This window comes from Physeter macrocephalus, chromosome 16 (assembly GCF_002837175.3).
Source record: "Physeter macrocephalus isolate SW-GA chromosome 16, ASM283717v5, whole genome shotgun sequence".
Lineage (NCBI taxonomy): Eukaryota > Metazoa > Chordata > Mammalia > Artiodactyla > Physeteridae > Physeter > Physeter macrocephalus.
The window spans coordinates 72,177,900-72,200,573 of record NC_041229.1 but is presented as its reverse complement, the minus strand read 5'-3'; the positions used below and the strand labels follow the sequence as shown (position 1 = coordinate 72,200,573).

At 47.1% G+C, this 22,674-nt stretch overlaps 1 protein-coding gene across 25 annotated transcripts in view; it reads left to right on the top strand.

Annotated features, from left to right (window-relative positions):
* Positions 1 to 22,674, top strand: part of SERGEF (secretion regulating guanine nucleotide exchange factor) — a 307,372-nt gene that overhangs the window by 29,628 nt on the left and 255,070 nt on the right. For all 25 annotated transcript variants that reach the window (XR_008619605.1, XR_003683645.1, XR_003683644.1 and 22 more), the window contains one exon: positions 18,151 to 18,317. Coding sequence is in view for 22 of the 25 variants with exons in the window: in XM_028501268.2 (XP_028357069.1) it covers positions 18,151 to 18,317 (167 nt within the window). In the remaining 3 variants the exon portion in view is untranslated. The remainder of the gene's footprint in view (positions 1 to 18,150; positions 18,318 to 22,674) is intronic.

Here is a 22,674-nt window from a genome sequence, read left to right as displayed (position 1 = left end):
AAGTAGTATGTATCTCAGAATGCTCTAACCCATGAACTAAACTTCTTTTACTTTTCAAAGAAACATTTTTTTCCAGCTTTTGCCAGTGATTCTCCCAAGCAGTAAGGAAGAAGATTCGTAGTTATCCTTGATCCTTCAGCAGGTATCTGTGGAATGCTTACCTAGATATATATAGCACTATGCTACAGACTACAAGGAAACATAAAATCCAGAACTACCTTCAGGAAGTTTATAGTTGGATGAACAAATGAAATATTTAGTCAAAGCATGAAAAAGTATGGCAGAAAGCCAGAGGATTGGCCTAGACACTGAAGGCTCTAGGGTTTCAGGGGAAGGGGAAGTCAGTGTGGGAGAGGGTAGTCAGGAAACGGTGTGAAATCCTTTGGGAAGGTCCCATTTTAATGGGTGGAGAGTTTGGGACTTGGTTCTGTTGCTTTCTTTGTCCTCTGGCAAGACACAGAACTCTGGTCCCCTTCTTCCCATCTGGACAATAGGAGGTTGTGGACATAATGATATCCAAGGGCCATTCCAGCTCTGAAATTCCATCCTTTCAAAAAAAGTAAAACGGACCTAAGGAAATTATTATGGGTGCATTGGGAGATTAAGTATAATACCATTCATTGCAGCCTAATTTATAATGACAAAAACAAATACATGGAAACAAATGAAATTGTAGGGGGAACTGGTTAAATAAATTATGGTACAAATTTGGAATATATGGTATGTTGGAATATATAGCCCCTAAATAGAATGTTTTAGAAGGATATTTAATGACAGAGGAATAAGCTCATGATAAGGTAAGTGAAAAGAGTAGGTTACAATAAGGTACTACACTACAACTTCTAATTTTTTTTTCTTCCAAAAAGAATGTTTGCATAGAAAGACCAGGAGGAAACATGGCAGAGTATTATCTCTGATTGGTGGGATTATGAGTGAATTTTATTTTCTTTTATATTTTCTATGCTGAATATGTAATTTGCAGTCTGATTATATCCCCCATAAGTGTTAATGAATAAACTTTCTCAGTGCAGGGAACTGGCCTCTTTGCTGGTATATTCCTGTGTATGTATATGCCCTTGACACATCACTTCCATGGACCTCATCTGGGACTTTGCATGGAAAAGAGGCAAGAGGCTGAAGGAGGCAGGAAAGCGGGGATCTATTTTTGGCTCAGTCATGAGTCAGCTTTGTGACCTCAGGCAAGTCCCTTCTGAACATCCCTGAGCCTTGGTTTCCTCATCTGGAGAGGGGAATTGGAGGTCACAAAACGTCCTTTGAGCTCCAAGATACACTCATTCCTAAAGATGGAGAATTTCTCCACTGTTGTGGAACCAGCTCAGAGGCCTCATTGGTTCCTTGAGCCTGGCGTCCTTTCTGTCTCGCTCCGCTGTACCTGCGCTTAGCTGCCTAGCTGTAAGATGATTTCTCCTGTTCAGAGTTCAGGGTAGGATGGAGTGGAATTGTTATAGGGCCAAGCTGAGAGGGTGTAGTGACAGGGTTACACCACTAGAGGGAAGCATTGTCTGACTACTTCCCCCTTTTTCACTGTCCTATTTGCTCAGCAGGTGAAGAGTGGCCTTGATTTGCCTCAATTTGGTTTCAAATTCTAGAATTTTAGATTTAAAAGGACTTTGAAGATCATCCAGCAGAACTCAGTTATGCAGATGTGAGATAATAGAGGCCAGAAAAGGCAAGTGACCTCCTTGAAGTCACACTATTTTTTTCAGGGTCTTTACTATAGGGTTTAGAAGAAGGCTGCAGACAGAGCCAAGAGTGTGATCAGTTGAGTCCACAGAGCGTGGACAGTTCCCATGGTTGTACAGGAATCTGAGGGATCTGCCTGTATACACGTTTACCCAGCTCCTCTGGCCAGGTGTCAAGAGGCCTGGAGATAGAGAGAAAAGATAGAAGAACTCGACCCTGAGGAGCAGTGTCTGGTGGGGGAAGCCTATACAAACACATTGATGCTACCTGTGTGTTTTCCTCACCCTCTGTCGCCCTCTGGCGGTGTGCCTAGCCTAGGATCCAGGCTGTGGTGGTGCTTGGAGACTGGTTTACAGAAGACCTGCAGGCGTCCTCATGAATGATGCCCTCCAAGGTCAGGAGGTACCCTGGCCACCTCCAGTTTGTTATTTCCAGTGAATTTCTGCAGGCACTGCTCACATATTCACATGTCCTATCTTACCATTCCTTGAGGTTTGCAAGGATTTCTGACAGTTTGTTTCCCACCTTCCAAAGGTTTTGTTTACTTGACCCTGGGCTGACTCTACTTTTGGTTTCCAGGGTGCCCACCAGCCCTAAGCACTGTGGTAAAGCAGAATTGGGCGCTGGTCTGGGAGCCAGGCAGCTGTGTGACCTTGGGCAGGTTACTTCCTCTCTTTGGGTAGGGAGGTCAGGCTCTCAGCTGCAGCTGTGTCATCTCTGCTAGAGAGATGAAGTTCTGGTGTTATTTTTGGTTGTTGTGTTTGGCAACGAATACCCATTGATCTGTGGTCCAGAGGAGTGCAGTGTGTGTCCAGCTGCAGCAGAAGCAAGACTCACCCTTTGAAGTAGGTGCGCTCGAATAAGGGGCTTGCAAAGAGCCTGGCCAAAGCCAAGTGCAGCTGGGCCTGGAGAGCCACCAGATGGCAGCAGTGGGCAGGCAGATAGCCTTGCGGGTGAGGCCGGTATGGCCAGCATCCAGAGTCAGAATTGGCAAGGTCAGAGCTGAAAGGACCCCAGAGGTCACTACCAGGCCCAGAGAAAGAAGGGGGTTACCTAAGGTCTCCCTGTGAGTTAATCTCCTCGCTTGTTAGAAGAACTGAGATGGGTTTGGCCTCTAGCTGGCTGCCCCACAGGAAGAGTCAGGAGACAGGAGCCTGGGCCCTGGGCCAGTGAGCTGGAGGTGGGAAGGGAAGGGGACAGCAGTTAACTGTCTGCCTTGATTGTGGTTTCTTTGAGCATCTGGTCCTAATGATCTCCACCCTCCCACCTGCAGTAAGGGCAGTGTCCTTTGTCTTTTCTGCTCCCCTCCCGTGTGCCCAGTTGTCCTCTGGTTCAGGGCCCTCCTCTTCGTCAAGGGTCATCTCGGAGTCCCCACACCCAACAGATGGGCCTCGCTAGAGGTACATTGCAGTAAGTTAGCACGGTTGGTTGAACAAAAAAAAAATTTTTGTTTAATTTCCAAGGAGGTCAGAGTAGGGCAGGGAACCAATCTTTGCCAAGCACTTACCATGTACCGGGTGCCCTGCCAGGTGCTGCCACTTACGTACTCATAACTCTGAGGTAGGGTTCATTTCCCCTGCAGTCCAGGTGAGGAAATTGAGGCTCAGAGAGGCTGAGTGGCTTGTCTAAAGTAACACAGCTAGTTAACCAAGCAGACACTGGAACCATGCTCTGTTTGATGTCAAAGGTCAGACTCACTTCACTTCCTCATGCCACCTCCCCTCAAAGCAACTGCACTGGAAATGTAGCAAGTGACTCCCAGGCTGGAGGGCAGGGAGGAGCACATATGTTTCTCTCTTCTGTGGAGGAAGCTTGTGGTGGGCTGCTGCGGGGAGGAGGCCTGTGAAGCAGTAAAGGGCAGGTATTTGTGGAGCAGGTTCGGGGGTGGTGTCTGGCGGTAGAAGGCCTTCTGAGAAGAGGTCAAGTACCTTTCCTCTCTGCATCTGGACCCCAGCAGTTCCCTCTGCCAGGAGTGCTGGTCTCCCTGAGCCCCACCCATGTAGCGACTGCCACATTCCCATCACTCTGCCCACTGTCAGCTCCCATAGAGGCCCTCGCTGTGCACCCCACTGAAAGTGGCTACCTCCACCTGTCTCAGACCCACTTGGCTCCGAGCGCAGCTTTATTTTCCACCAGAGCAGTTTTCACTGCCTGAAACTACAGTATCGTTGTTGGTTTACTCTTTTGTCGTCGTTCTCCCCTCACCAGGTGCGAGCCCCACGGGGTTAGGGACTTGGTCTGTTTCATTCCCCCTGGATCTCCCCTGGCGTAGAAGAAGGGCTCCATGAGGGTTAGTTGCATGGAGCGGCTGCGTTTTCGGATGTGGGAGCGATGCCGTTTTCAGTGGCTGCGCTCAGGAGACCGGCCTGTGGCCCTGCCCTCTTCCTACCTTCTTGGAGAGGCCCAGGGCAGAGAGAGCTTCAGCTCCCTGAGGCTGACAGTGATGCCTGGTGCCCTAGGGTTGTGGGGTCTCGGCTGCCCCATCTGTCCCTGGGGCAGGGGTTTGGCACACTGGCCATGCCGCGAGTTCACAGGATGGTTCTGGTAAGGGCTTGGAGGTCCCTGGCAAGAGGGCTGAGTTTCCATTCAAAGAACCCTCCTCCTCTTTCCTGGTAGGGATTGATTTGTTCCAGGAGCTCTCTAAAAGTGAGCATTAAGTGACCGGCCTGTGATTGCGCCATCATTTTTAGGTTCTTGACAGATGACACCGTGCTTGCCCTTTCTCAGGGGACCTTGCCTGTCTCACGGGAACTCTCAGTAATCATAGTGACAGCCAGTGCCTTAAAGTGCTCTCGGACGTGTGCCAAGATGAAAGCGGCCCATTTTGAGGAATCTTGGATCAGTTTTTTCCTAATCTAAGAGTGACTTTTTACCTTAGGAGGAAGCCTGAGGTAGCCAAAAGAGCCCTGAAGAGCCAGGTTCAAGTTCTAATTTGGCTGCTTGTTGGCTGTGTGATCTTAGGCAAGTCAATAACCTCTCTGGGCCTGAATTTCCTCATCTGTTAAATGAGAATCATAATCCCTAATTTGGCTGCCTCAGTGGGGGTATATATCATGTCATTCACTCATTCACACATTCCTTCTTTCATGCCTTCACTCTATTATTCAACAAATATTTATTGAATAGCCGAGGTGAGGGCAGGGCATTCCAGGCAGAAGTAATCCTGGAAACAAAGGTATAGAAGTGGGAAGTGCACCCTGGCGTGGTTTGCTTAACATGGAGCCAGAGAGGATCAGAAGGGACTGGAATCCCTCAAGAATAACAGGCATGGGTCCTTATTCAGGCTTTATTCTGTGAACAGTGGGAGTAGCAGCTGAAGGTTTCGGGGTGGAGGCGATATATATGAACAAGGGAGGGAGGGCCCTGCCTCGGGGCAGCTCTTACAGGCTGCTTTCTGCTCAGGTCTCTCTGTGGCTGATTTTGAGGTACTCTGGATTCCCAGGAGGACCCTCTCCCCCATGACCTGGGCAACCATTAGAAAGGCCGAGACTGGTACGGACTGGAGTTACCTGGCTCACTGGTCCACCCTCTGGGGAGCTGTCTCAGGCCACAGGGAAGGTTGCGTTTCCTTCCGTCTTGAAGCGTTTCATAAGGGCCTGAAGATGAGCAGCTTCGGGGTTTCTCCCACACCTCCCCGAGGAGATGGAGGGTGTGGGGAAGGGTTATTCATGTTTACCAAGGACACACTTGTGTGCCAGGTGTTCTGCCAGGGCTTTGCAAAGTCATCTATTTAATCCTTACACAAAGTTTGCCGAGCAAGGCTCCCTCCCGATTTTACGTGTGAGGAAACTGAAGAGAGGTTAAGAGACATGGACTCAGCCCACCTAGTTACTTGGCCTTACCTTGCTCAGAGTGAAATGGGGTCAGCAATGTCACCTTGTCTACCGGAGGACATTGTGAGGATCGAGTAAGATCCTGGATGTGAAAGCACTTTGTGCATGCAAAGTACTGTATGCACAAATGGGATCGTTGACAATACTGTACTGCTTCCCAGAGAACTCTCTGTGATTCGCTTGGGCCTTTCCTGCCTGGGTGATAGAAGGTACTAACCTCTGGTTTCTCCTCTGTGTATCTTCCTCCAGCCAGCCCCTGGGTCAGGGGCTCCGCTCAGCACTTTTCTCATTTAGCCTGCAAGTATGAAGGCACTGCTCTTCTTCAGAAAATTAACTCTACAGTACAAAATTAATATCAAAGTATGCTTACTTTTTTTGCCATTTTGGTGAAAACAATAAGAAGTCATGGACTTTTAATGCTGGAAGGGACCGTCTCATCCTTATTTGAAATTTAAGGAACCAGAAGCCCAGGGAGACGGTCCCATAGCTAATGGACGCAGGGCCAGGATTACAACCCAGGGGTCTCTAGCCCAGGGCTCCTCCACTGCCCTGCAGCGCCTCTCCTAAGAGAGACTGTAATTGCTTCATCTCCTTTATGGAGGAAGGAAGAATCCAGTTTAATAAATTTCATTACACCAGCCCCTTTATGTAACAAGGCTGTTTCCGGGTCCTGGCAGATGGTCCATAGTAACAGTGCTTTGCTGATTTGGTTGGAGCTGATCCTATGAAATGAAAAATCCTGTGTAGCAGATGCCTTTCCCAGTCCCTGGCCATGGGAAAGTCAGCCTCTCCAGGGAAGGCACTATAGCTTTGGTGCTCACCGTCTCTAGTGGGACTCAATGTGAACGCCTCAGAGGTCATGATAAACCCAGTCAGGTTTTTACAGAAGGTCACATTGGTGGAATTTCTTGGTGGGTGGGGGTGCTGGTAAAGTGTGTTTTTTCTGGGGTCTGAGGGACAGATGGGATCAGGGAGCAGAGTGGGAGAGAGATCAGATGTGGAAGGGAAGGAAGTACAGGCTGTCTCACCGTGGATCTGGCCTGATGGCCCTTCACACCACGAGGCCTTGGACCTCCAGATGAGCAATTTGAAAGGGCCCCTTTCATTGAAATTACTGGGACTCCAAGTCTGATTATCTTCCCTTTCCTGATGGGTGCTTGATCGTAACAGGTTCTCCTTATGGCCTCTTCTGGTGGTGCTCCTTATTGCCACTGCTTGAGGCAAGTGGCAGGTCCCCAGACCACTGACGGTGGGCGTCACTTCCACAGACTCCTCCTGACCTTGTCCTGCTGCTCTGTTCTCGCTCTCGCAGGGTCCTTGCATGTGGGGGAGGGAGAGTCCACCCCATCTGTGAGTGCAGCTCTCTTAAGGCCCCAATAGGTCTTTTATACTCAACTCTCCTGAAGAACTTGGGACAGTTCCTAGGGGTGGGGTTAGAGGAAATTTGAGAGGCACCATCCAGAGTCATGTCCCAAGACGTTCTCACTGGTTGACCACAAACTGGCATCAGGAACAGGCTCCCTCCCCTCCTTGCTCCTACCCCTGGGTGAATTATTTGCCCACCCAAGGATGGGGGCAACCTCTGTCTCCCTGCTTGAAGATCTTAATCTGGGCCTCCCGTTAACTAACAGCCAGTTTCTCTTTGGAAGCCAAGGACGCAAAGAGTATTGGGGGATCTCTTGGGTTTTTGGAGGTGGTACCCTGGTTTCCTAACATAACAGCTCGGATACCATGGTGAGCTTTGCAGATGCAGTGGCCCCAGGTAAGGGTTTGTCCCTCTCCTGGTCCTGCTGGACCTCAGGATGGTCTGCAGGGGGTTCTGTGTGCCCACAGCCAGGTGCTGGGACTTACCCAAGGGACTCAGGCAGCGCGTCTCTGCAGGCCCAGGCGTGCTTGGGAACTGCGGCTTTCGCTTGGCTGTGCCCAATCACCCAAGTCTCATTCCCAGCTCCAGCCTCCAGCTCAGGCACTGTGAGTCATAGTTATCAGTGGAAAACGCAGCTTCACCAACAGCTGGGCTCAGTGCTTGGCCTTTCTTCTTTTTTTGTAACTTCACAGAGATGGAAACTGCTGATGATCTTTTGCAAGAGAGAGCAATTGAAGGCAAAGTCCAGGGCTAGGTGGGGAGAGGAGAACCCTGAGGCGATGGGGGTAGAGATGTGTGTCTTCTTTCCATTACCCTGCTCTTGGGCCTTCCAGGAAGCCATGCTAGAGAAGCAGGCAGTGAGGAGCCGTGTGGACCTTGCCTGTCTCTGCTCTTTTATGCCAAGGAGCCCAGGAGACCTTTGGTAATTAGCTAATGCAGATGGCAGTTGAAGCTTTGAGAGGTTGACGTATTTTTCTAAGAAGCTGTGAGTAGAATGTGCTAGAAGTCAGGGTGACCTGGGTTCTAGTCTTGCTTTGCTTCTAACCCACTGTTACCTTACCTTGGGTAAGTCAGTTACTTTCCTTATTGGGCTGTACTTTTCCCAGCTGAAGGAGACGGTAGGGCTAGAGTACTCTGATCTGGTGGTCTGTGAGTCTGAACTGAATGTAAAGAATTTTGAGCCTTGTTCCCATAATCATCTTGAACATCTGAGACCTGTAGCTGTTTCTCCTTATGCAGTGAGCAATGCTCACAGAGAATGACACAAGTTCAGGTTCCTACTCTCCAAGGACTTCACATCTGCCTTCTTCCTCTCCCCTCTCCACGAAGCAGTGGACAGAGGTTCCTGGGAAGCAGGAAACTGGGATTCGGGTTCTGGCTTTGCCAAAATACATTGTGTGTCCTTGGGCAAATCCCTCGCCTCCTTCAGCCTCGTTTTCATTTTCTCCAAAATCAAGGATTAGACTTGCTTCTTGGCTTCAACTCCCCCCACTCCCTCCCGCCGTCCTCCCCACCCCCACCTGCAGCCTCCTGCTAGCTTTTCTGCAGGGTGTGATTCTTAGCTGCAGAAGCCCTGGGGTATGGTTTCCTTTCTTGCCGGGAGGGAGAGAAGAAAGATTATTTTTTTAATTACGCAGCTAAGATTAGGCAGCAATCTACATTTTAAAGTGTTATTAATAAGAGTCTAAAAGTGTGCGAAGAAGCTTGGGAGTTGGAATGTGAAATGAGTTGGGAAACATCTGCAGAGGCACCGGCCTCAATCAGGGATGTTTTTTCTCTGGGTGCCAAGTGACTGCTAGGTGTGACTGGCAGCCTGATGTGCCGCTGGGCTCCTGGAGGAGCAGGTAGCCCAAGCACTCGGCCAGAGCAGGGTCCAGAGCCCCTCAGGTGAGGGGCTCACGGTCCAGCCTCTCATGATGGTTCTTTGCAAACTGGCTTTAGAGAAAGAGTGATAGTCATGATATTCCCAGCACCTCTATTTAGAGTTTATAAAGTGCTTTCATGTTTATTGTCTCCCTTTTCATCATAGTCCTGAGAGGTAGTTAGAACAAGTCTCACTGTCCCTTCAGGAGTTGGGTGAGGGCTCTTCAATTTAAGTTTCTTCCTTTAAGAAAGGTGGTATGCTATAGACGAAAAGCCCTGGACAGGAAGTGGGGAGCTGGGCACCTGTCCTGGGCCTCCACCTCCCTCCCCAGCTCTTCCTGTCTCCTTTTCCTCCTTTGTATTTATAGCACTTAAAGTCGTTTGCCAGGAGATATGTTTTATGTGATTTTTGTCCATTGTCTGTCTTCCCCCTGCTAGAATGTAAGCTTCGCCAAGGAAGGGAGTTTTGTCTGTTTCGTTCACTGCTGTGGCCCCTGGCACCTGGGACAGCACCTGGCCTATAGAATGTACTCAGTAACTATTTGTTGAATATTGAGAGTGCCCGGCTCTGTTTCCGAGTCGTCTGTGTGAAGAGTCATTTATTTTCCTTAGTTTTGTATTCTCTTTGGGTAGTTGGAGGGGATGGTCTCTGACATCCTTGGTGGCACATAAAAGCTTGTGGTAAGAGCAATGCCTGTGACTCTTTTTCCTTCCAGCAAACACTGAGCACCTGCTCTGGGTCAGACCCTATGCTAGGGGCTGTGAGGAATACAGACAGCATAAGGAAGGATCACTGTTCTCCACCTTTCATTGGATATGATGGTTAATTTTATGTGTCACCTTGACTGGGCCATGGGTGCCCAGATATTTAGTAAATGTTGTTCTGCATGTTTCTGTGAGGGTGTTTTTGGAGATTAACATTTACATCAGTAGACTGAGTAAAGCAGATTGCCCTTCCTAATGTGGGTACGCCCCATTCAATCGGTTGAAGACCTGGATAGAACAAAAGGCTGACCCTTCTCTGAGTAAGAGAGGATTCTCCTGCTTGACAGCATTTGAACTTGGACATCGGCTCTGCAGGTTTTGGACTTGCCAGCCTCCATAATCATGTGAGCCAATTCCTAATAATAAATCTTGCTCTATAGAACCTACTGGTTCTGTTTCTCTGGAGAACCTTGACTAAGACAGTGAGCAATGTAAGACATGTCATCAAATGAGCTTATATTTGGTGGCGTAGAATAGTAGTTAGAACAGGGGTACAAGCACCATGCCAGTGGCTCCTAAGGAACGGATGGCCTATTCTGACTAGGGGATAATGGAATACTTTAGGGAGGCAGTGGCTTTTGAGCCAGGCCCTGAGGATGAGAAGGAATTCTGTGGGAGGAACAAGCAGGCTGACCAGCAGTGCAGGCTGGGGCACAGCACAACCCTGAGGCCTGGGAGGTAGGAAGTGGAGCAGGCCCTTGGCAAAGGGGCAGTCACCCAGCGCTAAGAGAACAGAGGTGCTTGGAGGGAGGGGCTTGTGGAGGGCGAGGGAGCCACATACACAAACAGTCTAGGACCAGGGCTTCCTGAGATGCCCTCACCAGGTTTGGAGAAGAAACCAGTCCTCCCTGCTTTTGTCTGGGAAGCCCCCATCCTGCGTGGTACAGACAGTCCTACAGCTGGTCCAGGGGCTCCTCAGGTGCAGTCTGTCTGGACTTCTCTCACCAGTGCCCCTGATTTGACAGCTAATAAAGTGAGTGGTGAAAATGGAGCAGCTGTGTGGAGTGCCTGGCACGTCTTAGGACTCTGATCTTTGTCGTATAGGCCGAGGGTGATGCTCCCTTAGTGATCTGGCCGGGCTGTCTTTGTGCCCCTAGCCCACACAGGTGTCCCTGTGACTGAACAACCTCCAGAAGTCCTTGGGACTGTCCACTTTTAAAGAGGCAATGTGGGCCAATGAAAAGTGGAGCTGGGGTCACACGGACTGGTGGGTCCCCTGCAGGGCAGTGACTGGGGGCACCGACTGGGGGCAGCTGGAGGCTCTGAGCTTGAGACTTCACTTCCCTATGCTTCAGTTTCCTCCCCTGTAATCTGAGGATTATAATAATACCTTCTCACGGGGTGTTTTTGTGGACTAAATGGGACAGTCCATGTAAAGAGTTTGGCATGAAGTAAGTGCTCTCAAAACATTAGTTATTGTTATTATCATCATCATTATTGCAGCTTTGCCACTTCCAAGCTGTGTGATCTTGAGCAAGTCATTTAACCTCTGTGACCTGTTTCTTTTTCTGTAAAATGGGATTCACACCAATCATTCAGTGTTGATTAAATTATATAACTTCATGGCAGTGCCTAAAATAGAGTTTTACACAGAGTCAGCTCTCAATAAATAATTCTCCCCAGGCCCTTATGTTTTTATTCAATCTCTTTGCTGGCTGCTGCTTCTCTTCTTTTTAGTTGGACAGCTCATGTTTGGAAATTTTATTCCTGTATTAACTTAAAAAATTCCAGACCTTTTGTTATGTGATATTATTCATGATACAACTTTGGAGACTTGGGAAATTTTACAAAAACAAACAAACAAACAAGATATACAGCCAAGTTCCCAAATTTTAAAATTGGTAACCAGAACATTGTAAATCAACTGTACTTCAATTAAAAAAAAAAAGAATGCATATATATGTAAAACTGAGTCACTTTGCTGTACAGCAGAGTTTGGCACAGCATTGTAAATCAACTAGACTTCAATAAAAATTGTTAATCATATTAGTGGTCTTTGATATTAGAGTGGATGTTTTATTCAAGGACACTGGTCAGACTAAATATTCAAAAGGTGCCAAGAAAATTAGATTGTACACCACTCATTTTGACCCTGAGGATTTTTAGTCATCATTATTAAAGTTTAGACCAAGAAGATGTCTCAGAGGTCATCTATCCCAGTCCTCTTATTGTATGGATGGGAAAAATAGGGCCCCTGGAGGGAAGGGATGTGTTCAAGATCACATAGCCTTGGAGAGAAGCCAGAATTAGGATCCAGGTCTTCTGAGTCTCTGGTTAAAGCATCTTATCTTCTCCAACTCACCTTGCTTCATCTCTTTTCCGTTGCTCTCTTCCACTCTCTTCCTTTTTACCCCCTGGTTTAAATTTATTTGTGTTGTGTGATGCGATGTGCCATATACTATGCTTGTATCTTACAAAAAATCCCCAAATCCAATGGTGAAGACTTCAGTGCTCTTCCTCTTCTTTATCAGTAAGATAAAGATGATGACTTACCTAAGACTTACCTAAGATGTCGGTAGTTGGCAGCTGGCAGAGAAGATTTGACAAATTGGTAGAAATTGGGGGTGGAACGATGGAAATCCTTGCTAAGGCTGTGGTGTTCAGTTTGGGAGGATAGTAGTGATAGTGGCTAACATTTACTATTATGTGTCATGCACTATATGAAAAAGTATCCTTGCAGCAGCCCTACAAGGAAGGTGTTATTTTTCCATTTTTCAGATGTTGAGTAATTTGCTTAAGATTATGGAGCCAGCAAATGATAAAGTTTAGTAGTTGGGAGCAAGAAGTAGGTAGGAAGAGATGGTTAGATTGTTCATTTGTTCATTCAAGCAACAAATACTTTATTGAGCATCTACTCTGTGTTGGGCATTTTTCTAGGATACAGGGATGGGCAGAAACAGTCCCTGCTATCACAGAGCCGATTCTCTGGAGGACGAGACAGACTTTAATCAACAGTCCTCCTAATGAGCATACATTTATAAACTGAGACAAGTTCTCCCAAGATGAGGAACATGGTTCTCTGAGATTGTTGCACAGAAGAGTCTGATCAGGGTTGAGGAGTGAGCAGAGTTGAAGAGTGAATGCAAGTTGACTAGGTGAATGGGCTCAGGGGTAGAGGAGACAGTGGGGGCCGAGGGAAGGGGTGTGGAAGCCTTGAGGAAGAGCAGGATGGCACGTCTGTGTGGGGGAAGCAGCCTGGTGTGCCTGTGTCCGGCCCCTGTCCTCTGAGCTCTCCCCTCTCCTCCTCCTTGCACGGGAAGACTAAGCTTGGTGACTCTCGGACAGTTAGTTCGCTGTTTGAAGTTCCTGGTTTTTATCATCAAGTGCCTTTTTATAAAGTCTCTGTCCACATGGCAGAACAAAGGATGGGTTATAAAAATGAGGTTCTTACACTCTAAGGACTTAGAATTAATAACCGAGAGTAACAAGTGTTTGTTATTATATAAATTATATAATAAATATAACTCATAGGTGCAGAGAGGCCTCCTCGTGTGTGTGTGTGTGTGTGTGTGTGTGTGTGTGTGTGTGTGTGTGTGTGTGTGTGTGTGCATGTGTGCTCCAGAAGGCATTGTAGCACTTGAGGTGGGAGGGACTAAAGAGGTTGTGTGGACTTTTTTCTGCCTGACCCATGGGATTCTTTTTACAACATCTACCTCTATTTGCTATAACTCCATTTTGATATCTTCAATGGCATTCTGTTTCCTTCTGGGACAGATTATGTTAAGAAAATACGGATGTTCCTTATATCACACTGTAATCTATCTTCTTATCACCTTCAGGACCCCTTTTCCCAGAACAGGGTAGAAATAACTCTTCCCCTGAGGACCCAGATACTGCTGGAGCAGCTTCTCACTGTGCCTGTTGCTGTGGCTGCAGCACCTGCCCCTACCAGCATCCTGGGCAGCCCTCTGGCTGGTGAAGGAAGCTGGCTCCGTGACCATTCCCCATCCACCCCCCTTTTGCATCTTCTCTGATCCCAGGGCACCCAGGGCTTTGCACCTCATTTTCTTTCTCCTCATTCACTCCCCCTTTATTTGTATTTGACTGTTTGATAAGATGTTTGCACCAGGCCCCAGAAGATTTAAATCATTTGGTAACGAAATAATATTGCATGACTCCTGTCAATGGAACCCCTGATCTAGCACCCTCTGCGCCTTTTTATATTTTAAGGGCACACCCCCACCTTCCCACTAACCTTGAAATCCAGAAATCTCAGTGTGCTGTGTATCTCCTCCCATTCCCTTTCTCTTACGTCAAATGGGGTGCCAAGCCTTGCAAATTCTTACCCCCCTGCAACAACTTCAACCTTGGCTTTAGCTGATGCCTCTTAGGCTTTTGTCACTGTAGTGGCTTCCTGCCTTCCTTCCCTTTTCACTTACTCCTACTGTGACTTTGCTTGTCCCCTCTCCCACTCCTAGAACCTTCTCCCTGTCAGTAAGATGGGGCTGGTAAGAATACCTGTCTCACGGGGTTGTTGGGAGGGGTAAACAGAATACTGCATAGAGAAAGCTTAGAACAGTATATAGAGAATTCCTAGAACAGAATGCTTAGGCACATAGTGGTGCTGGGGAGGGAAGTGTTAGGTATGAGTATTATTATTACTGGCCCCCTGCAATCCTTTGCCAAATGTACCATCCCCCAAACACTCATTTCATCAGGCCCCACCCCTGCCCAAAAGTCTGCAGTCTCCCCATGGTCTATGTAGCAGTAGTTCCTAAAGTGAGCATGCAAGATGAACTGCCAGGGTGTGGGAAGAGAAAATTCTGACTTTTATGTTTTTATCTCATTGTTTTAAATTTTCTACTTTTGGAGTGTGTTTTCACTATATAGTTTTGAATAAAGGTACATTTATAATTCCCATATGTGTATAATGTTAAGTGTATACTTTAATAAATAAATGAATATACATGTATTAGAGGTATGTTAAAAATATTTTGCTGATAAGGGAGTGCAAGCAAACGAGTCTGGAAGGTCAGGTCCGGACCGTGAGCCTGGCGTTGCCCTGAGGTGGCCCCAGCCCGGCAGTCCCGACTCACCTCCGCCGCCCTGCCTCATGACCCTCCCTCTCTCCACCTGCCCCGCCTCGTGCCTTTGGGTTTCTGTCGATGCTTATCCCCTCTCCCCACTCCTGGAATGTTCTCCCTGATCTTCCCATTTTCTTTTCCTTTCCAGAAGTTCACCTTAACGTCACTTGTTCCATCAAGCCTGCCGGGGCAATTCCAGCTTGGAATGCTCCCTCCAAGCTCCCTAGACAGTCTTTGTCAGTACCGCTCTGGCCCCGTTGTTTTCTCCATTGCGTTGGCACCCTTGGCCATGCATTTTTTTTTTTTTTTTTTTTTTTTTTTTGTGGTACGCGGGCCTCTCACTGTTGCGGCCTCTCCCGTTGCGAAGCACAGGCTCCGGACGCGCAGGCTCAGCCGCCATGGCTCACGGGCCCAGCCGCTCCGCGGCATGTGGGATCTTCCCGGACCGGGGCACGAACCCGTGTCCCCTGCATCGGCAGGCGGATTCTCAACCACTGCGCCACCAGGGAAGCCCCGGCCGTGTATATTTCTTAGCTCCCTAGTTATTCTGTTAATTTTCGCATGCGTGTGCCTTTAAATTATATTTTACTTGCTGACTTTATTTTGAGCTGTTTGTCATTTCTCCCATTTATCTGGAGACACATACCTATACTCGTTGGATGGCATTAATGTATCTATTTTTTTGTCACAGTAATATATAATTATTTAATCTAAGGTAGATTCATTTGTCATACATTTGGGATCTGAACGTCCTTGGATTTGCCAGCTTGCTTCAGCTCGAGGCAGACATTTATCTACAGTGCATTAATGAACATCTTTTGTATGTGGATTCATTGTTTTCTTTTACTCCAGGTGACCTAAAAATCATAATCCTTGTGTTTAATGCCTTTATTTCACTGCTTACAGTTCTGAGGTCTGCATGGTCTCTTGGGAAGGAGGCCATTCTAGTGAGGAAAGCTGGATGGTACACAGAACATATCCATTTAATCTGAGGTTTCCCCCCGCCCTCCTCAAACACTGTCAGAATGGCTGTTTCATCAGCCAGGTTTCATCAGTTTGTGACAGCAGCTGTGCAATCGTTGGATCTGCCATTGGTCTTGGAATCAGAAGACAGAGGTTTATAATTTGCTTTTACCACTGGCTGGGTTTTTTTGAACTTGGTCAAATCACTTAACCTCTCAAGTCATCTAATCTCCTCTGTAAAATAAGCTTAATAATCTATACTTCACAGAATTTTTCTGAGGATTAATTGAGATATTGTCTGTTAATGTGCTGAGCTCCTGGGAGGTGGTCAATAAATGTCTGTTTAAAGGAAAAAGAAAAGAGCCTCCTCTGTCCCCTGTGAGCCTTCTGATGCAGAGTATATTTTGGGGAGAAGCAGACAGACAGCTTCAGGGAGTGTACCTACCTGACAGCACAAACTTAGGTCGGAACCCAAAGGCTGGCCATCCAGTCAGCCTGGTTGTCTCTAATAAAATGTCTGTGGCCCCCCCGGGAGCATGAAGATTAATTAGTTCATCTTTGTAAAGTGCTTTGAAGGTGAAAAGTGCTACATAAGTGGAATGGTTGAATTGTTATTGGAAATGTAATTATGGTAGCACCATATTCTGGCAGTCTTGCCTGTCTTGGACATCAATAATCAATAGCAGAGGAGGTTCTAAGATGTTTTACTTGATAAGAAAGGATTCACGGTGGGGTTTGTGATAGCATAATTCTTTCTGTAGTCTTGCAGTTAGTAACTTGCCAGTTCTTCTCAGCAGAGGAATGCTAGGATCCTTTAAGAAGTAACAGTCTCATCCTCTGGCTTCTTGGGAATTTCCCTGCTAAGGCAGTCTGGTTGTAAATCCCAGCCAGCTCAAGCAGAGGGACAGTTTGCCAGTTTGGGATGCTTTGTGGGTCCTGGGCACATGAGCTTTTTTGGGGCTAATCCTACAGAAGTGAAGGAAGTGTGTTTATGCAGTGGTTTGGGCCAATGTGATTAACCAGTACAGAGTGGTACCATGGGCTAGTAGAAGGAGTGTGGCTTAACTGTGTGACCCTGGGCTGGTCACTCCTTTGCACCTTAATTTTCCCACCTGTTAAATGGGATCCTAGTAGTTGATGAGTACAGTAGTAAAGGTGGCTCAGAGGAGGGAGGGTTTCACCCGTTCTGTGGAGAATTAAGAAGTCAAGAAAGGTTTTGCAGAACTGGTGGTCCATGAGCTGGACTCTGAAGGTTGAGCCATAGTTTATCAAATGAATGATGTAAGGAAAGGGCATCCATGGCAAAAGGAACAGCACTTGTGAGGCCATGAAATAACACATCTGAATGGACCCTCTTGTAATATATCTGGTAACCCATGGGTTGCACAGACTTTTTCCCTCTTCGAGGAAGCCTGGAAGAACTTCTTGGTATCTATTTTGGTGTCCGTGAGCAGATTGATCCTGAGAACTGTATCCCTGCAGAGCCCTGTACCCCTTCAAAATTCTGACATTTCCCCTATGAGTTTCTGGTTGTTTTTTAACTAACACTATAAACCATATGTTGAATGTGGGACCAGATGAAGCTTTGATACTAAACACAGGGTATGTAGTAGATTTGTCTAGAATTTAATATGCATTACTTGGTGTTTTGTCTCTTAAGCAAAGTTTCTCTTTGTTAAAATAAACATGTATAAAGAATTTATACAGTGCACATGGTTATGCATATTTATTGCAGAGAATCTGTTAATAATCTATGCCTCATCAGATTTTGCATTTCTGTTGAAATAACAAATGTGGCACTTGATACAACTGAATAAGTTTGGTGAATTCTCTCTTATCTGGGGGAAAAAAGGCCACTTCTTTTTTCCAAACTTCATTTTCTTCATTCGTCTTTAGCACTGGCCAGCTTCCCAGATGGTGCATCTGGGGGACTGAATGCTTTTCTGACTGTAAATGATTTTGTCTTTTTTTTCCTTCTCTCACTCCCTTCCCTCTAGCACACATAGGCACTCACCTTGGGACTGTTAGAATTGCTCCTGTGGGTAAGAGCATAGACTCTGAAAGGTCCTCGATGTTACATGGAGGGAAAAACACATGAAACTGGCCATTAATTGAGCTCAGAGTAAGACCCTGAGAGACTGTGGCCTGGGGCAAGTCCGGAGCCTGGGGAACCTCAAGGTGGCTGACAGAGGGCTCTGGATTGGGTGAGAGGGAGGGGAGCCTGAGAACAGACATCATCTGTCCCTGCAAAGTACAAGGAGCGTGTGGGGGAGGGGAGAGGGCACGTAGGCCATACAGTGCCGTTGAGGTGTTCTCTGTGGCCATGTCCATATCTGTTAAAATGCAGGAGCCCAACCTGTAGAAGTAGCCTCTGGTGGAATCCAACTTTGGCACTCAGCCCTTATTTGATCTTGGTTAAGTCATACATCTCACGTCTCTGAACTTCAGTTCCCACATCTATAAACACGTGAATATGCACACTTTCTTTACAGGAAGATAGGAAGGCTCCTGCTACATAGTAGTTGGTACCAAAATTAATGATCATACTTTCTCTTGTAATTCTTCGCTTACCCATGAGAGCACAGCTGTGGAATATAGCCTTAATTCAAATAATTTTTTTTTCTTTTTTTAGAAACTGGCAAGGTGTTTACCTGGGGCCGAGCAGACTACGGTCAACTGGGGAGGACATTGGAGTCTCATGAAGACTGGAAACCAAAGAAGCAGGATCCATCCCTCCGCTGCTCCAGGCCATCAAAGAGCACACCTTCCTCTCTGCATTGCTTAATGGGAGCAACTGAGGTAGGAAGTGACCTCTTTCCGCAGAGGTGACGCGTTTCTTTTCCTTATCTTTCAGGGGAGCATTCACTGAGAGCCTACTGTGTGCTTATAGTTTAGGCCTTATGGTGGGTTCCATGCAGAAGCCTGAAGGGGTGCTTGCTTCAAGTTGCTCGGGTTTAATATGGTAGAAAAGGCAAGTTACCTGGATACCTGTGCCGCAGGGCAGACTGTGTTTGACTCCTTCAAAGGTTCCAGGGCCTCTGGATCCACTTCAGAGAGTGAGAGATGAGTTCAGGGTACAGGATTGGGTTCGGCTTTGTGGAGAACACGGCTTTGAGCTGTGCCTTGGAGGATGGGGAGACTTGAGCCGGCACTGTGAGAGAGAGGAGGACTTTCCAGTGGGCACAGCAGCTGGAGCAAAGTCACGGGGGTGGGAAAGTGAAGAAAGTGTTTGGGGAGCATTGGTAGTTCTGTCTGGCTGGAGCATGGTGTGTCTGTGGGGCTGAATATGAAGTATATCAGAAGGTTGGAACCTGATCAGAGGGGCTGTTAATACTAAGCTGAGTATTTTGCTCTTCTGTTTATATTTCCCAGTGTAGAAAACACGGTAGTTCAGTTGTTTATTCAAGCCCCTTTAGTTCCCTGAAATGTCTTGAATTTCTGCATTTAAGGCAGGAGTCTTAATTTCTCCAGGGTATGTGTTTCTGTTACTAAATTTTACTTTACTGCTGTCCTTAAAAAAAAAAAAAAAAAAAAAAAAAGGGGGAAAAGAAAGGGCTAGGTTTTTGAGAAGAATGCGGATGGCCACTCAGGAAATGTGCCTCTGAACCCAAGTTGGCTTAATGAAGGAATTCAGTCTTCATTCAGTCTGTCAAAAAAAATTAATAAACTAGTGAGACTTCTGTAATTAGCATCAGACTAATTACAACCCTCTCCATACCTAGAGGGCTTCCCTTCCCGTGGGGCCTGCCTGGCCTCCTCCTTCCGGGTATGTAGGACGGTTCTCAATTTCTGCCTTACAGCCCAGCCCTGGTCTTCCTGGGCCTTTCCTTGGTGCTGGGTTGAGTCTGTCAGTCTGTCTGTCTCTTTTTCTTTAATTGTAAAGGCACTGAACAGCACCACAAGGACAGTTTAGACATGGTAATACTAGTAATAAAACCACCCATAATCTTACCACACTAACACAACTACATTCCTCTTCTGCATATACACATGTACATACTTTGCAAAGTTATAGTGATGGCATTTATAATGTTTTCTATTCAGTGGTAATTTATTTTATCACAAATGCTTTGCTTTTTTTTTGTCTTGGTCTTTAAAGATCATTTAAAATGGCTGTATAATATTATATGATTTGAAGATTCTGGGATTTTCCAAGTCATTCTGTGAATGTTGGACATTTAGATCATTTCCCTTTTTTTTGGTCACTATAGTGAACTCTGCAGTGAACACCCTGTTGAACTGTTTCTTCAAGGCAAAATCTTGGGAATGAAATTGCAGGGGCAAAGGCCATGAGCATCTTCATGGCTTTTGCTGTATTTCTCTAGATTCTGTTTGAAAGAAGTTGACTCCAGTGCAAGAGGGAATGCAGTACTTAAGCTAGTACTGTCTGCTTAGTGAGGGAAGGTGCTGAGAGCTTGATATATGGTGCTTTAGACTCTTTAGCTTTCCTTTGCTTTCCCAGAACACTTAAGACTTAGTGCTCAGGTAGCACAGCAGAGGCATAGGGGCTTCGTGGGTTTTTCTGAGTCTCTGGTTTTATTGGTGAGATGAGGGTAATAATTCCTACCACAGAAGGTCATCGATGAGGATTACATGCCAAGTTCTTGGCACTCTCCAGGCACTCAGTAACTGTTGGATCCTTTCTCTTCTTCCCTTTGGAACCTTTGAATGCTGTGTGGTGGCCATGCTATGCAGCACTGTAACAGACATGGCCAGTGTAAGCATATAGCCAAAGAGCCTCACATTGATGTGACTAAAATTATTTAGCTTCTTGGCAGGGCAATGTGAGGAGTCGGCTTGAGCCCCGAGCCCTATGGCAGCTTCATTTTTGTGCTCCCCTCCATCTGTGCTCTGGTCTCTGGGGAGCTGGTGCTCGTGTGCGTTCTCACTGGTCTCACTGCAGGTTCAGACCCCAGGCTGTTTCCTGCTGGTAAATTGGGTCTGGGAATTCTCTCTGCTGTTCATGTCCCAGTCTGGCCTGTCAGGCATCTATTTGCTGGAGGGCCAGAGCTATAAGCTGCTAGGGGTGGGTTCACCTTGGAAAAGACAAGAGCTGTGCTAAACTGGGTGATACCCTGGCAGGGGCTTGGCCAGGGAGGTGCACAGACACCTGCGGAGACAGGAATAGCCTTGGACTAAACTGATAATTCCTGACCTTCAAGGACCTGAGTGTCCCATAGCTGGCCAGTTACCTTCTTCTATATCCAGGGGTAAGTAGAGGGAGGAGTGAGCTGTCTGGGCTGAGGCCTCAGGTAGGATGTCTTCCCAGAAGGGTCCAGAAAGACAGCCAAGTGGGAGGGGAAAGCACAGGTAGACAGAGCAGGACTGTGGTATGACCAACCCTTCCCATGAACAAAAGAAAGCAGATAAACACAATGTTATTTGGTGGTTATTATGGTCCAGGCAGCATGCTAAATGCTTTACATATATTCTTTCCTTTTCACAATAAACTTGGGCACAGGTGTTATAATCACTGCTTTAAGAATAAGGAGAATAATGGGTAAAGTCACTGGCCTTGGATCACATAGTAGGTAAACAGTGGGGCTGGGGCTTGGACTTGAGGAACTTGAAGCTCACATACTTTCTGTATGGATGAAGTAACAGTGCATATGTACCCTCACCTGCAGGAAAGTTCCGGGAGTCAGGGTCTCTGATTCCCTGAGTGTCTCAGTTCTTTTCTTCTGAGCCATGTCTCATCTCTAGCCTGAGAAAGACTGAGATTTTAAACCAGACGGGCCTTTGTTCAATGTTCTTACAGTGCTGAAGACTGAAGATTGTGTGTTTCGTGCACTGTCAGCTTTGCCTTAGGTACTGGCCCTCTCTAGCCCCGCTTGGAAAATTCCAGGGAGAGCACCGTGGTTCGGATTACCCCCATGTGCATGTCAGGGCGGGGTGCGTGTGAACGCACTGTTTGTTTGCTCCCTGACAGCAAACATACACACCAGCAGCTTTTTGCTTTCCAAGCTCCTGGTGGGGCTGCTCCCTGCCCATTTCCTGTGGAACATTGGCTCTGAAGTCCACTCAAAGGTGGAAGCCTGCACTTCACAGGAAGAAGTGCCTGTACTCACTTAGTGGGTACAGTGGGGGCTCCCCCAAGATTCTGAAGCAGCTACAGCAGGGTATCTGGTGTGTTAGTGGGACCATCAGGAGGCCTGCTTGACTGAAGGTCAACAGCCTCTGGGGGACAAGGTCTGGATTGGGGGTCAGAAGGCCTGGCTTCTAGCCATGGTTCTGCCCTGACTGGGTGAACTTGGGCAAGCCCCTTTCCTCCTTACCCTTAGCTCCCCTATACGTAGGTTGAGGTTGTTAGACCAGGCGATTCCTTTAAAGTTTCTCATAGATCTAAGAGTCCCTTCCATCTCTGATTCTTATTTTATGGAAACGATCACTACTTAAATTTGTAATGACTCCTGCCTCTAGAGTCCCTTGGTGTCATAGCCAAGATCACTCAACCCCAAGCTGCTGGCTCAACTTTGGCAGACCTGGGAATGTTAACTAATCTAGAAGTTCCAGACTTCAGTACTGCTTGAGCCTTGCTCTGCCTCTTCGCCTTGGCTCTGTTCTCTGCCCTTGTTCCTTGTCCCCAGGGCTTCCTGTTCCATCTTAGGTCACTGGGACTTAGTATGATGCTCCCACCTGGCCCTCCCAGGACTTGCAGTTCGGCTTTGACTCCTGTCCCTGTGGCTGTGACCTTATTGCCGGGAACAGGCAGACCTTGGTGACTCTACCTTCCTGGATTCCCCTCCCGCCACCCCCTCCACTGGCTCTGTGCATGCTGTCCCACCTGTGTGCGTGTCTCCTGGGTTTACCCCTTCTTGGCTTTGGGCTCTTGTCCATTCCTTGTCAACCCAGTGAACATTGGTTGACACTTACCATATACTTGCTTTGACCACACAGTGGCGGTGGGTGGGGAAGTGGATACAAAGATAAAGAATAGTCTTTGTCCTCAAAGAACTTCCATGTACGTAAATAAATTCCTTACCCTGTAGAGTGAAAAGTGCTGTTAGAGGTGTGTACGAAAGGCTAAGGGAGCAGTGAAGGTGGAATAATTTATTCTGAAGACACTAACAAAAAGAAGTGTTTGGACTGGGTTCTTAAAAATGAGTAGGAGTTTAGCAAAGGGAGAAGGACATTCCAGGCAGAGGGGACAACACGA